Source organism: Danio rerio, chromosome 17 (assembly GCF_052040795.2).
Source record: "Danio rerio strain M-AB ecotype USA chromosome 17, GRCz13ab, whole genome shotgun sequence".
NCBI lineage: Eukaryota > Metazoa > Chordata > Actinopteri > Cypriniformes > Danionidae > Danio > Danio rerio.
In genome coordinates this window covers 25,487,590-25,503,971 of record NC_141037.1, presented here as the reverse complement: position 1 = coordinate 25,503,971, position 16,382 = coordinate 25,487,590, and the positions used below count along the sequence as shown (strand labels likewise).

The 16,382-nt window shown below is 35.2% G+C and overlaps 1 protein-coding gene across 10 annotated transcripts in view; it reads right to left on the bottom strand.

Moving 5' to 3' along the window:
* Nucleotides 1-16,382, bottom strand: part of ehbp1 (EH domain binding protein 1) — a 196,198-nt gene that overhangs the window by 94,069 nt on the left and 85,747 nt on the right. For all 10 annotated transcript variants that reach the window (XR_015513384.1, XM_087290470.1, XM_087290471.1 and 7 more), the window contains 2 exons: nt 9,776-9,954; nt 4,113-4,161 (listed from right to left, as the gene is read on the bottom strand). Coding sequence is in view for 9 of the 10 variants with exons in the window: in XM_087290470.1 (XP_087146596.1) it covers nt 4,113-4,161; nt 9,776-9,954 (228 nt within the window). In the remaining variant the exon portion in view is untranslated. The remainder of the gene's footprint in view (nt 1-4,112; nt 4,162-9,775; nt 9,955-16,382) is intronic.

Below are 16,382 nucleotides of genomic sequence, written 5' to 3'. Positions count from 1 at the left end.
GCCTTCTCTTTTTCCTGTTTGCTAGAGGCTAACAATAGTGATGGAGACGCAGAGCTTTGCAGAGCGGGCAAAATGTAAGGTACAGACAGGTGAATAAGAAAAAACGGAGAATGAAGAAGGGTGGGAAAACAAAATGAGTCTGAAGGTATGTGTTGTTTGGGTTTCAACTATAAAGAATGAGTGAATAATTGGTGGAACGAATGAAACTGAACTGCCTGACTGGGACTTTTAAACTTAAGCTATATTCACACTTGAGCAGAATAGGACCCAAAGCTCATTTAGTCCTTCACATGTGTGAGAGAGTATTTTTTATCTGGACAGTACAATGCACCTTTGGTGTCTAAGATTTAATTTTTTTGCGTTTCGGAAAGAAATCTCTTATGCAAACAAAGGCAGCATTTCTTTGTATTACATAATATTAATTTCAAATGTTCTGTATGTAAACGCATTTAAAAACAAATAATACTCCAATGTCACTGGATCCTTCAGAACATATTCAAATATGGGTGCTCCAGACAGCAAATAAATGGTTGCAATTTGCAACCGGTTTCCAGTCAGTGCCACTGGTTTTTATTAGAGGTTGCACTGACAACTCTTCCAATTTGCCTGATCAGAGTATACTGTATACTACAGGAATCAGAGAGTGAATTTCAAAACCTTTTAAGACCTTTTTTAAGACTCTTTCCATACATTTTAAGACCTTAAAACCCCCTTAGGTTTCAACCGAAAACATTGGCGAGATTTTAACTCACAGTATATTTACTAAATATTAATGTAAGAAAATAACTTTTAACTAAAACATCATTCATACTGTATATGATATAGAAATCTATTAAATCTAGCTAATTCAGCAGGTTGGCGCCTATAGAACTGTAGAAATAAAGGTGTTGCCTTTGTTGCGGCAGTAAACAAAGCAGCTTGATATCTAATAGCCTTTCATTGATTACATAAACTACACAGCACCCTGATATTCGCAGATTTAATTCAGGCAAACTTTAGCATACAAGCATACATTGCATAATCAAAAATTACATAAAATTGAATACCTATATATATATATATATATATATATATATATATATATATATATGTAAATTATAATTTATGCATGAATATAAATGTAATCTCAGTCAACATGGCCAAAATCTATGGCAGACCAGGCATTCTCTTCATTGGAACTCTTTATCCTCTGATATTTGCAATGCAAAATCCCTGAGTATTTTTAAATCATCTCCTAAAACAGTTGATTTTTAGATCTATTACTATTATTGTTATTTTTTTTAATTAAAACTTCTTTTGTATTCATCTTTGTATTTATCTTTTACTGCTGTACAATTTATGTCTGTAAATTGCCTTGAGATGCTAGTTTTAAGCCGCTATAAAACTAAAGTTTAAATTATTATCAAAGTTTAAAATTAAATTAAATTAAGTTTAAATTAAATTATAAAATATTTTATATTAATATATAATACTAATACTTCTTTCTTTTTATTGAACATTTTATATATGAACATTTTAGATTTGAACTTTAAAACAAAGAGATCCACCCAACAGAAAAGTAAATATTAATACTTTTCATAATGACTAAATTAAATAGATTATAACAGATTTTGTATTTGCAAAACTGTCTGTTTACAGGGACGATTCGAGCACCCAAGAAAAGGCAGAACAAAAAGGTGTCTCTCAGTCTCAAAACAACAAATCCAGCTTGATTAAAATAAACAAAGCCTGTAAACAGCAGTTTGAGTTTGTGTGAGCAAGCACATCCGGATCATTTAATCCCAAAAATCATGCTTCTAATGTACTACCAAACCCACAGAAACAAGCTGTTTGCTCTCGATCTGTGTATAAATAAGACTGCAGCACTAATAACCCTTGTGAACTGTGTGATTATTGTGTGTTTAAGACTTTCTCTTCCTGCTCCAATCATGCGCCCCTCCCCCACGCTAAACACACAATGAAAGCGTTTTGTTTTGTGAATGACATCGCTGAATGATTGACAGGTATCCATCGCTGTCAGTCACACACATATACACGCACACAGAGCCAGAGGGGCACATTTATCACGGCACACATGCACACGTGTGCGCGCAGATCAGATATCATGGGAAATTACTGCTCGTCTCTTTCTCTCCCAACGCACACACAGAAAAATAATTCTTTTCACTGCCTGTACGGGCAACCAGTCCTCTCCTCTCCCCTCTGCTATTGATTGCTCTTATCTGTCATATTTCAATGGAGATTATTGCAATCACGGTTGGGCCAGAGAGGGTCGTGCTGATTCTATCACATGGAAATGAATGCAGTATATATATATAAATGCGTGTGTTTGGGGTTTGTATAGAGTGCTCTTAACCTCCTCAGCTCGCAAGAGTCATTTATTGTTGAAAGAGAGCGAAAGCATGCACTTTTTGCTGTGTCGGAGAGAGAAAAACGGCGTATATGATAGTCCCAGAATGAGAGGGCAGGAAATGAACTCAGGAAGTGACTGCAGGTATTGAGTGCAGGGATAAAGTGATGACAGATGAAAGGAACAAAGGGAAAGGAGAGCACGTTAAATACACCTAATAAAGTCTAAATGGAGCTAATCTGAGGGCTGAAATAAGAGTTAATCTATGGTGCTCCAGAATACAGTGATCGTTCAGTGGAGCGGAGTTACAGAGGAATTACGTTTTATACATCCACAAATCCAAACAGATTCCAAACTAATCCAGGAAGCAACTCTTCGGTAAATGTACATTTGTTTGGTGTGGTGCGCTGCTGTGCATTGTGTGTGTGTTTTCAGAGAGAGAGAAAGAGAGAGATGCTTGGAGTAATCCTTGTTGGCACAGCCACCAGGCGGTTTATTTAAACAGACATTTGAGAGATGACAGTAATTTCCACACCTTCTTCGCTCTATCTCAAAGCACATCTCACTGGAAACAGCTGAATGGATGAAATAAGGTATAATGTGAAATAATGAGACTAAAAGTGAAGAAAAAAGAAGGTATGCGCAGCAGGTTCAGCAATTGCCCATTCAATTTTCAAAATATGCCCTCTGTATTCATTTCCAGGGACATTTTTAGATCTTCTTAAACAAAGTTTTCATATTTGGCTTATTAAATGTAAGTGTGTTTGTCTTATATTTGGGGCAGTTTGATGACAAGAACTTTAGCTCATTATTATTATTATAAGCAATAAATGAATAAATGGTTAGCTTCGGTCGAGTGGATAAGTCTCTTAAAGCAGCATGTGACATTATTAAAACAGTAATATTATGACAAATGTATTTTATCATTATTGTTTTCTGCTGCTTTTGATATTATCTTAAGTATTTCCTTGACTTTAGTCTTGTATTTTGCACTTTTATTGCATTTTTCTTAAATAAATTTTTCATTATAATTGTGTATGTATATATGTTTGTATATATATATATATATATATATATATATATATATATATATATATATATATATATATATATATATATATATATATATATATATAAAATTTATTTTTGTCATATAATTTTTTCTTTTAATTTCTATTGTTAGAACTGTATATATCAAGCTAAATTTTAAAACACTTAATTTGTAAGTAAAATTATTTCCTAAATGTCTAAAAGAAACTAGAAGTTAATTTGAGAAATCTATAAAGGATTAGGTCAGGTGTACCAATTATCTTTCGCTTAATTTAACACGAGATACCGGGAGTTCTTCACAAGTATGTGTAGACATTTATACAGCAAGTGAGTTTGCCTTCTATTTAGACTCCTTTGTCTTGAAAGTTCGTCCAAGTGTGTGATTAACATCCCTTTATTTCTCTTCCCTCCCTCTCTTTTCTCCGCACTCCACGGAGAAGCCTGTAAAGTTTATTTATAGCATGTTTATGAATTATGATGCTATCTTACGACTCCTAGGTGACTTGCTCCATCCACACAAACAGGAGCAAATGCACACAAACACACACACGCTTTTTCCATCAGTGTCGGCAGGGGAGCCGCATTCTGAAAGTGGCAATTAGAGAACGCTGGGTGGGAGTGAATCAGAGTTATAACAAAATAAATCACCTATGAGGAGGATTACTGATGCACAAACAAACGGAAAGGGAGAAAGAGAGTGTGTAGCATTTACCTTTTTGTTGTTTTCTTTAATATCTTGAGGATTGAGAGCCTTGTAGTCACTAGGAGGGAGTAAAGAACAGTGAGAGAGAGAGAGAGAGAGAGAGAGAGAGTTAGCTTTAAATATGCATCTCATGTAATGGCTGTAGAACTGTAACATGCAATTTCACAGCTCTGCAATCAACACAACTATTAGCGTGTGTGAGTGCAAGCAAAATTAGACACACACACACACACACACACACACACACACACACACACACACACACACACACACACACACACACACACACACACACACACACACACACACACACACACACACACACACACACACACACACACACACACACACACACACACACACACACTTTATTCAACATATTAAACATATTAATTCATCTGTGGTTCTCCATCAGCCGTGTCCTGAGGTGTTTTCTATTTAGCAAAGGAAACCGCAGAGAGCGACTCGAAAAACGAACTATATCTTTCATTAAATTGATGTTAATGAACCAGAATTCACTATGTGTTATTTAAACTTTGTTATGGGATGTGTATTGTCCTCTAGGGCATAATTTCTTTTAGAAAAAAAAAAAACCCAAACAACACTAATGAACACATTTAGAAAGTGTTACAAGCTATTCCATTTGAAACTGCATTCATCACTTGTAATACTACAGTATATATTTTATTAACTGAATGTTAAAGAATTATATATATTATAGATAAGTATTGGCGAAGCAGTGGTGCAGTAGGTAGTGCTGTCGCCTCACAGCAAGAAGGTCGCTGGGTCGAACCTCAACTCAGTTGGCGTTTCTGTGTGGAGTTTGCATGTTCTCCCTGCGTTCGCGTGGGTTTCCTCTGTTCCGGTTTCCCCCACAGTCCAAAGACATGCGGTACAGGTGAATTGGATAGGCTAAATTGTCCGTAGTTTGTGTGTGTGTGTGTGTGTGTATATATGTTTCCCAGAGATGGGTTGCGGCTGCAAGGGCATCCGCTGCATAAAAACGTGCTGGATAAGTTGGCGGTTTATTCCGCTGTGGCGACCCCAGATTAATAAAAGGACTAAGCCGACAAGAAAAACAATGAATGAATAGATAAGTATTAAACAAAATGCAACTAGGGCCTGATGTTTGTGATGGCCCAGATTGCAAAACAGAAGCATAGAGTTAAAAAAAATGTGAGGAAATAGATGCAGCAGACATACCTGTACAGAAACAAATGACATTGCTAAAATAATATATGAACGCATTGTAACAATGATACAACAATTGCCCTCTGCATTAATAAAAAAATAACAATAGTTTAGTGTTTTCTGCTAGTTAGCATCTAAACTGCTACATATCAAACTTGAAACTTCAATAAAAGCATATTAAATAACCACTAAAAATGCCAAAAAAAAAAAAAAATGAACATTTAAAAGAGATTACGAGGTATTGGTTACTTCCTGAAACCCCTACAATCCAAGAGTGGTTGGAAATTTTTATGTGACACTTATGTTATGGAAAAAAATTACATTTTCCCTTCGCCTCCTAATAAATGTATTCAGAAATATCTTTTCTTTTTTTCTTCTTTTTTTTTAAATGGACTGAATATGAAAGGTAGGCATGGGACAAAAACCGGTTTTGAAAAGTGAAGGTTTTAAGGCTGTTATATTTTCGTTTTGTACTTTTTTACGACTTTGTTTATGACTATTTAATTGATTTTTATTTTTTTTATGGTAACAGCATCTTCTGCAGAAAATGACCCTCCAAATCAAAAGCTATGATTTAGGAAACATCTGAAAAACAAATCATCTATTTACCAACATCCAGCATGAAGAACTGAAGAATGCAGTGACTTACTTTATATTCAAAGAAAATAAAGATATCCAAGATGCCTTTTTAAGTTGTAAAGAAATCAGTGTTTTTGAAACTAACGAAGACAACAGAAGTAAATGACTTATTTGAATTATTTAGCCTGACATGTTTACCATTTAAAAATAGTAATTGCAGTAATCACAATATGATGAAACCGTGATATTTTTATCTAAGGTTATCATACCGTGATAATCTTTTACCGGCCCATGTCTAATGTAAGGTCACTTTGTTCAGATTTTGTAGAAGCATAAAACAATTGCTGTTTGGCTTTAATCTGTAATGTATGCATTTTCTAATTTAATAGTCTCCTTTTTAGACCAAGACCAATGATATAATCTACTATAATAAATATTACCTAAAAAAGTTACATGTAACTTTTAAAGTGGTTGTAGTAAAAGTTAAAGTGAAAAATATACCCCTTTTAAGCTGAAATATTGTTTTGTTATGCTGCTATACTAAATAAAAACGTTAAAAATATACAGTTTTTAAGATTAAATAACTGTTTTTTTTCCTCTATATAGTGTTGATATAATAACTTGTAAATACTGTATGTTTTGTTAGCATATCTGGAAATGTTTAAACCATGTGTGTCACCACTATGCCCGCATTACATTACGTCTAGGCATGGACCGGTATAAGATTCTGACGGTATGAAAACCTTGGATAAAAAATAAATAAATAAATAAATAAAATCACGGTTTCACAGTATGATGGTATTGTGATTACCGCTCTAAAATATGTTTTTTTAAACGCCTGGGTAAAAAAAAAACTATTTATTTACCCCAATTGAACACAATATTTTATTTGACTTCTGCTGTCTTAATTAGTTTCAAAAACTGAGATTTCCTTACAACTAGAAAAGGCACCATTGGATATCTTTCTCTTTTTGGCATATAAAGAAAGCCACTATACCGCAGGACTATAGTATGCTTGGATGTTGGTGTATAGGCAGTTTGTTTTTCAGATGTTTCCTGAATCATGGGCTTACCCGTATATTTTAATTAGGAGAAAATTAAATAAAATAGCAGAACAATTCTGAGGTATTAAAAACGCAGTCAACCTTGAAACTGGTTATCATCTCATGCCTAATTGTGTCACGCTCAGTATTGTCAAAAAACATACAATATTTGAATGCAATAAAATGATTGTCAGATATTTCATTAAAGCAACGAAAATAATAAATCAGTCTATCTCTTCCTTAAAGAGATGGTGGCCAGATTCCTGGTACTTCAGCGTATGCTAAACCCAGAGGGTGGTTGGACGTGGCGCTGTCAGCACTGTGATGAATCTGCTGTAAGTGTAGTAATTAAGGAGGATTTGAGTCATTCCTGATGAGACCAGACAGAGAAATGTTCAGAAATAAGACAGAGGGATTAAAAACTCTCCATCATAAACCATATTAGACCCCCCACATAGAGTGAGATTCTCACATGGAGAGAGAGAGAAAGAGAGGTGAATTAAGTGGGATGTGTATATATAGAGTTTAGGGCTGTCACTATTAATTATATAGAGACTGCTGGATCATTTGATGATTATTCTGATCAAAGACAACAGCTGAAAATGGATTAACAGGATTAACAATTAACAATTAAACTAAACTATTCCTTTTTATTTCTGTCCAGTATATATGACTTAAAAACAATTACTTTCAAATATATTTTGATAATGTCATTGAAAAAGAAAACTAACAAGCACTAACTAACTTACATTGGTGTATAAGTCACCTTCTAAAATATCATTCAGAAATATATGATAAATAATTTAAAGTGAGAAAAGTGTGACTGGAAAATACCCCATACAAACAAGCACGTTTTTTTATTTGCCAAACATACAAAATCCTAGGTTTGTTTTACTATATTACATAAGCTGCTATGGAACAAAAGTCGTAGTATGTTTAAAGGCTTATAAATGTGGCTTATAACAGTAGTGTGCTGAGTAAAGAGCTGCAACTAAAATGACAACGGTAGGAGATATACATATCAAGTCGCCCTTTTACATCTAATAAACTGTGCATACTCTTTTAGAAGAGTGCTAATATGCCTGCAATCTTAAAGTGAACTTTCTATATGGCAGATGAAGTATTACGTTAAAGGAATTGTATTTAGGAATTAGTTCTGGTTTGTACTGAACTAGTTGTGTATAAAACCATGAAGTTTGAATTAAAACCCATAAAGAAGTGGCTTTAGGTGATCTTGACATTTTGTTGGATGTAGCTGTGAATCAACAGTCAACTTTCTCGATAACACAACTATTTTTTTTTCCATTAAATGTAAGAATTTATTTCTTGCTTTATTTCTATGTTTTTATATTCTGTCTTTTTAATTTTTCTATCTTGTCTTATGCACAGCACTTTGGTAAGTCTTGTGACTGCTTTTAAATGTGCTTTATAAATAAATGAACTTGAATTAGCTGATAGAAAAAAATTGATTTCAGATTGGAGTTTAAGATGCATTTGCTTGATGATAATGATATCCTGAAGTATTTCTGTCACCTTCATGTGTAGTGCTCAAAGTGTTTACCAGTTGCCATTGTCTTTCTCCTAAGAGCACATTATGTTAATGCTGTGCTAATCATCCTTCTGTCTTCTGTTTCTCTGATAATATGATTCACAAGTGTCTGTAGTGCTGGTCAGTATTCAAATTGTGTCAGAGATCAGAAGGGGGTGTTTTACCATATTAAAACTGAATTACATTGGGGTGTCAAGAGCGTGCAGTGGGTAGCACGATCGACTCACGGCAAGAAGGTCAATGGTTCGAGCCTTTGCTGGATCAGTTGGCAATCCTGTGTGGAGTTTGCATGTTCTCCCCATGTTTGCGTGGGTTTCCTCTTGGTGCTTCGGTTTCCCCACAGTCCAAAGACATGCGGAATAGGTGAATTGGATAAGCTAAATTGTCTGTAGCGTGTGAATGAATGTAAGTGTATAGTGTTTCCCAGTACTGGGTTGCAGCTGGAAGGGCATCCGCTTTGTAAAACATAAGCTGGATAAGTTTGTGGTTCATTTCACTGTGGCGACCCCAGATTAATAAAGGAACTAAGCCGAAAAGAAAATTATTGATGAATGAATTATATTTGATTTAAAAATGTAGGATATAAAGCATCTAAACTATTGAAAGTGTTCTTTCATTTACTCATCTGCATAGCACTGCAAATCTATCTTTAATATACCGTTAAAGTTAGAATTATTAGCCCCCCTGTTTATCCTTTCCCCTATTTTCTGTTTAACAGAGAGCGGATTTTTTCAGCACATTTCTAAACATAATAGTTTTAATAACTCATTTCTAATAACAGATTTATTTTATCTTTGCCATGATGACAGTAAATAACATTTGACTAGATATTTTTCAAGACACTTCTGTATAGCTTAAAGGGACATGTAAAGGCTTAACCAGGTTATTTAGTTTACTAGGCAGGTTGGGGTAATTAGGCAAGTTATTGTATAACGATGGTTTAACTATCGCAAAAAATATATAGTTTAAAGGGGCTAATAATTTTGACCTTAAAATGGTTTAAAAAAATTTAAAGTTGCTTTATTTATTCTAGCCGAAATAAAACAAGAAATAAAATAAGACTTTCTCTAGAAGAAAATATATTATCAGACATACTGTGAAAATTTCCTTGCCCTATTAAACATCATTTGGAAAATATTAAAAAAAAGAAAAAAAATCAGAGGGGGGGGCTAATAATTCTGACTTCAACTGTAAGACACACGTTTTTATTTTATGGTGAACAGTATATGGATGAAGTTGTGTCAAACTGATTCTGTGTATGTAAAGGCTTGTGTAAGAGGGTGTACTGACATGTTTTGTGTATGGCTTACATTTGGTCGGGTCTGAAGTGATGCAAAAGTGCGCAGAATGCCAGTCCATTCCTCCAGGAAGTGGTGAAGTTGGTGATTCTGACTCCTCTGTAGTCTTTCGTGACTTCACGACACCAGGCCAATAATGACGAACATGCGTTCGGCCTTCCACCAAGTACAGGACTGGGAATTGGACTAGGCTATGGAAAAGAAAAAAAGTCTAAATTAATTGTTTTGTTTTTATTGAAGAAAGAAAGAAAGAAAGAAAGAAAGAAAGAAAGAAAGAAAGAAAGAAAGAAAGAAAATAATTTATCCCAAAAAGTTGTTAAGTATTGTTGCTCCAGACAAGCAAACAAAACAGAAAAAAAAAACGACTTTTTTTCTATTGTCATTACACGATATGAATGTGTTGAATATTGCAGAAAAAAATAGGAAATGAATTAGAGAAACATGACTTGCAATTATACGGAAACATGAACTGTAAACCAAATAACACAAAACTCATTTAACCCGAGCCTTTACTGTTCTTCAAACACACACTAACATCTTTCCCCCACACACTCACACAACCCTCTTATTGTCCCCCTTTTCTTCGAAAGTCCTTAAATTCCAATCAAGAACATCAGATCCAACCCATCTCTCTCCAATTAGCTTTGTAAGCTCAGCTTTGTTAAAAGTCGCCTCTTTTGAAAACCCTCTGTCTAATTTGAACAAACACACACACAGAGAAAAAAAAATGCACACAAAAGACTTACATGCTCATTCTAATGAGAGCTTTGGTCTGTAAGGAGTGTATGACCATGGATAATGTAAACACATGATTAATAAAGACCAGCCTTTGAAGCTGTATCAGTCTGGATTAAGAGTCCAACTAAACGGAGGAACGAGAATTCTAATCCCACAAATCCAGAAACACAAAGCAGCAGAACCCCTTCGCACCGGGAGTCTGGCCACTTTCGGACATAATCCCGTTAAAAATGGAGACAGCGCGTTACGGATACGGTATCACTCGGAATTCACATTCTGCAGTGCGCGTGCTTGCATTTTTTCCCCTATCACAAGAACTTTTTAATAACCATAATCAAATAGCCTGAGACAAAACTTGCAGCTATCTGATGAATTGCAGCCCTGATAGATTCCGCATCTAAATACAAATCTAACATGTTATAAAAGAGTGCTCATCCTGCAGAAATACATTATCATAGGACAGGTATCTGTATGGATCTGTGTGTGCAAAGGAAGAGAGACGCTGCCATTGCCCTGATAAGAGCGCTATACATCAGCTGGTCAACACTTGACGCATGTACAGCAGCTTAACAACGCCCCCTTTTGGACACAATCTGCTACTGCAGGAGGATTCAAGGACGCACAGACTTAAAAAAGAAAAATGCTTGTGAGGGGCCCACAGAAGACTTATGCAAATTATAGACCCCAAAAATAAATAAATAAACTATAAAAAGAACAACAATATTATAAAGGAAACCGTGACATCCTACAGGTGTGATTTGAGTTGATTGGCTAGACACTGTTAGTTCCTTCAAATTCTTCGAACGCTTTCCTCTTAGATTATCATAATTAAATGCTAAGATGCGAACGAATGCCACTGAGGGCAAGTGTGTTATTTGGTGTGTTTTTACGTCTGTCTGCACAATCTGAAAGGTTAAGGTTGTCTTGAAAGAGACGGAGGGAAAAGTCAAGTGAGGGGCCCTTGGGGCTCCGAGAGCCTTTCTACTCAAGAGAGAGACACAAACAGACTAATAACAATGCTCAGGATGCCGACACAAACAAACACCTAATAATGAAGAACAGTAGTTGTATAATGCTATGATATTTCTTTACAAAACACATTCATATAGTCTAAACCTCATTAAACGGAAAACATAAATGATTTCATTTATCCTTTTTATGTGACTAATCTCGAACTAGGATTCAAGTGTTTTGCTTTAACCATTTAATTAAAGGGTCTCATAATCAAACAGAGATTACGAACAGTGATTTATCCACAGAACGGACTACACGAGTATTCACCGCATGCATACACGCACACATGCTACATGGGGGTGGTGACAGAACACGTTAAGCTCCACACCAATGCAAAACCCGCAACCACTTTTCCATGTCACTTTTCCGGCATGCATGATAAGAGAGCTGCAAGTTCCTGAGGCAGTCTTTGCTCCTTTTAAGAGATGTTTGAAGTAGCTGTCTAATTTCAGCTCAATAATTACCTGGGATTACCGGCCAGGTGCTATTAAAGCAATTAGAAGACAACAGCCGTTTAGGAGCACTCGGCTCTTTAGGCTAACAGTACCCTGTGGCACCTCTACGGCGGGAGGAAAACAGTAACACTGACACACCAAGACACGTCTCAACTCTCAGGAAGCATGGCTGTTATTTAATTCATCCTCTGCATCTGTGAAATGGGTTGAGTTGATAAAAACGCATGACTTACAGTAGTTCTTTATCAGTGTTCAAACTGTTAAAATGCCACCCATTGATTTGATTTTATTCCAGTGATTTCTGTCAGATTTGTTTAAACTGGAACAAAATGCATAAAACTTTTGCTTTTTTTCACAAGCTCAGGGCACAGAATGTATGTTTAAATGCCAATCTTGTAAAAATATATACTACAAACTAAACTTCAAAAGTACTCACCTGTAAACAGCTCTAAATTGTATATTTAAAAAACTGAACTGTTCTGTTCAGCCCTGAGTCTACGAAGATGAAAATGCAACTGGCTGGCTCATAGTAAAATGATTTAACCCTTGTGCACTGTACAAATTTACTAACCTTTTGTTATGTTCGGGATAAAACATCCACTGAATAAAACTGCTGTAAAAACGCATCAGATATATTATTTTTTTCAATTTGGTTTTGCATAAATCTGTTAATCAACCTCAGCCCCGAGGTTTAGTCTAAACAACTAAATTTTTTTAGATAATTTGAGGATTTTAACTCTTTAAGTGCCAAGTTCACAAATGATGTCACTGATTTGGTTGGAAAAAACACACAAAGTTAAAAAAATAATTAAAAAATCCAGTGAATTTTAAGTGGATGTTTTCATCCCGAACGTAACAAAAAGGTGATAAATTTGGCAAGAGTGTATCTTTGAGGTTTTTTTTTTTTTCAAAGCATTTTCTCAAAATATGTGTCAAAATAAGATTTGTTACCAAAAATCATTCCACTAGCTGAAACAGAAAAAGTTATGGTCAAATTAAGCCACAAAGTCACTCTAGAGTGGATGAAAACATCCCCAACGGTACAGCGGTTAAATGAAACATGTTTAAGATGTTTTCTAATGAACAGTTTCAAAAACCTTTATGAAATTACATTGTTTTATTGTAATCTACTGCTCAAGGCATGCAAACTAAAACAATGGTCCCAACGTACTTCCTGATGTACATTTTTAATTTCCATAGCTTCTGGGAACCTAAAAAGAACCACATATTGATAAATAATGATGTTTTAACATTAAGTTATGATTGCCTCGTTACAGTTATGAAATAGTTTGATAACAAGCAGGATATGTTTAGAGGCCAATGACATGACCACATTGAAATAGTCCATTAATTGCTGAATTATTTAAATAAAAATGGCACAGTTTTGTTTAAATATAAACTGCTGAACTGTACAGTATGATGCTCCAAACTTGATATGGTAAATATAAACTTTTAAGATGTTGGTTTTGTAAACTACCTAATTGTAGATTGTATTGTTAAAATTTACACTTCATTTCAAAAACTACAGAATATTCTGAAATGTTAAACTTTTCTATTGTAGACTATTAGTTCTAAACAAGTGATCTTACTAAAGACTAATTTGTAAACTGCAAAACCTAAATTCTTCCAAAGTTGTATTGTTTGCATGCAAACTAGGAATATGCAATTAAATGAAATCGAATCGCGATTTGAAACGTTGCGATAAGCTAATCACAAGAGGCAGCGATATAGAGTAGATACTGTATGTACTGTATTATTTAATTTCCCTTGTCCAGAGCAAATGCGTGGCTGCCATCTGTATGTGATAGTCTTACTAGCCAACTAAGTGAACATACTTTCATTCTGCCCAATAATTTTATGCACTCTAGAGAAAAATGAGTTTAATTTCTGAATATTTAAAAACACAATTTGAATAAATGTTGGAGAAAGTTAATATTTTTCAGTTCTCTTTTTAACACTTACTGCATTTTAGTAGTAAGAAGCTACGATACAGAATATTGAGCTGAATCTTTTTTAAAGTTGAAAATTTTAGCAAATTTAAAATTGCAAATCAAATCACAATCGAAATATCTGTCAAAAAAATGCTATTAGATGTTTCCCCAAATCGCACAGCCTTAATGCAGACTGCTAAAGCACTCCACTGTCCAAATATAAACTTCTCACCTGTTGCTTTAAAATACATGGTTCAGATGCAAAATAAAGAACACTTCCCCTGCACTAAATTAATAAACTTTCAGAACTGAAGATCAATGTTTAGATTTACAGACACAAAGCGATCATGTTTTAAAATGTGAATCACTTAACCAGATGCCATCCATAAAAGTGAGAGTCAATTTATGTACACAACAACAGTGATTTCAGTCAGATTTCTTCAAACTGGCGGAGGATAAAAATAACAAGTTCAGTGGAAACCACGTAAAAGTTGTGCCTTTTTTCGTGAGCTCAGGGCACAAAGTGTACGTTTACACTAAACTGCATGTATCTACTGAAACAACACTGACAGGGATTTTTGGTGTCACATAGAGCGCGTGTACTTATCAAACGCTGCGCTGTCTTGCCCTGAGCAGCGGTCGCGGGGGGAGGAGGAGAAAAATAAACGATTGGCAGCGGCGTGTTTCTGCGCTGGAGGACAGGATTACAGCGCCGTTTCTTCCCACAAACAGAACATATTAAAATGAAGCTGCATTCATCACTAACACACACACACACACACACACACACACACAGACACACACAAACACACACAGGCACACACACAAAGAGGGAAAAAACAAAAATCATGCAGCATTTCAACATCTGCCAAAAATAAGGAGACAGAAAAGATATTCATTATTCATGATGGCAGCAAACATACACACACACGCACACCTGACACATGGTGGAGGGCTGGGGCAAGGAGGAAGGAGAAGGTAAAAAGATATGAGGAGGGAAAAAACTTAATCTGTGTTGAATGAGAGTAAGGAAGATGAAGGGCGAGACAGAAGATGGAGTGAAAGAGTTTGGCAGAGGAAATGGGAGAGGTCATGTGATTAGAAAGCGATGATTCGAGAGTGCGATCCAGCTCAAAAATGTTGTAATCAGCTGTCATTCACTTTATATTCCATTAATATGCTTTTAGGATGTGTTCACACTTGGCAGGGTTTGGTTCAAATAAAGAAAACTGTAGTTGCTCTGTTTATTTGATTTGGTGTAAACATTACCATCCAAATCTTGCTGCACACCAAACAACTGGACCAAGACCATTCAAAAAATACATGACACTTCCTCCTCCACCTTTGACTGACTTCGGTACAAACTTTGGGTTCAGTCTTTAGCCAGTTTGACAATGTTTACCACTGAATCTAAGTGAATTAAACTTGCTTTTATCACTTAAGTGAATTTTGGTTCTTCTTTAGTTCTTCTTCCACAACCCTTCCCAAAAGACATTATGATTTGAACGGCCTCTATGCTTTTTTCATCATCCTGAGATCCCCATAATCCTAGACCAGGCCAAATCCAGCAGATGCTGTGGTGGTCATGGAGGAGTGGAGCACATGAGACTGATTCTTGAAAGACCTGCAGTGACAGAGGAGTCTCTGCACTGATCCTGTGGACCAGCCTGAACACCGCCGGTGACCTACTCACACACTGATCTGAACTAAACTGAACTGACACAGTTTTAATTTACTAGAACTTCTATGTTAAGCTGCTTTGACACAGACTACATTGTAATAGCACTATAGAAATAAAGATGAATTGAACATGCTTTTGATTCTTTCTGCTGATGAAGGTTTAGTCGCTGCAGATCATTCAATCCCAATTTATTTTAAACATAAGCTGAACCAGATCCATACAATGTTCAGAGCTGAACTGGTAATCAATTTAGTGATGCAGTGTTGATTCAATTGACCACTGAGTTTCACAAAAACATCCTATAGCCTCTAATGCATTAGTCTTGCGTGTGACCTGCCTTGTTGGATGACTATTATGGAAGCCTAAGACACTTCTCACAATCTTGCACAGTTGAGTTCCAGTAAATTAGCATCTCTAAGGTATCTGTATCTGTAAAAGTAAGGTATCTGATTTTGATCAGTACTTTTTTAAATACCTCATCTAAGTTTTTATGCAATACTTCAAAGGCTGCAGTTAACAATCATTTTGCTTTCAAATAATCCATCGTTTATTTAAAAGTCAATTAATCTGTTCTTAAATACACCTTCTTCCATTACCATTTCAAACGTTCATGATTTTTTCAAGAAAAAATACTTCAAATTTCATAGCATAAAAAGTGCAATAATAAAAACAAACAAGATTCTTGGGCATCATCTACCACTGATTTCACATAAATTCTACCTAACAAAAAAGCAAAAATACATGTATTTTATGTTTCATGCATTTAAAAGAGCCAAAAAAGTGCAAAACTATACTGCCTG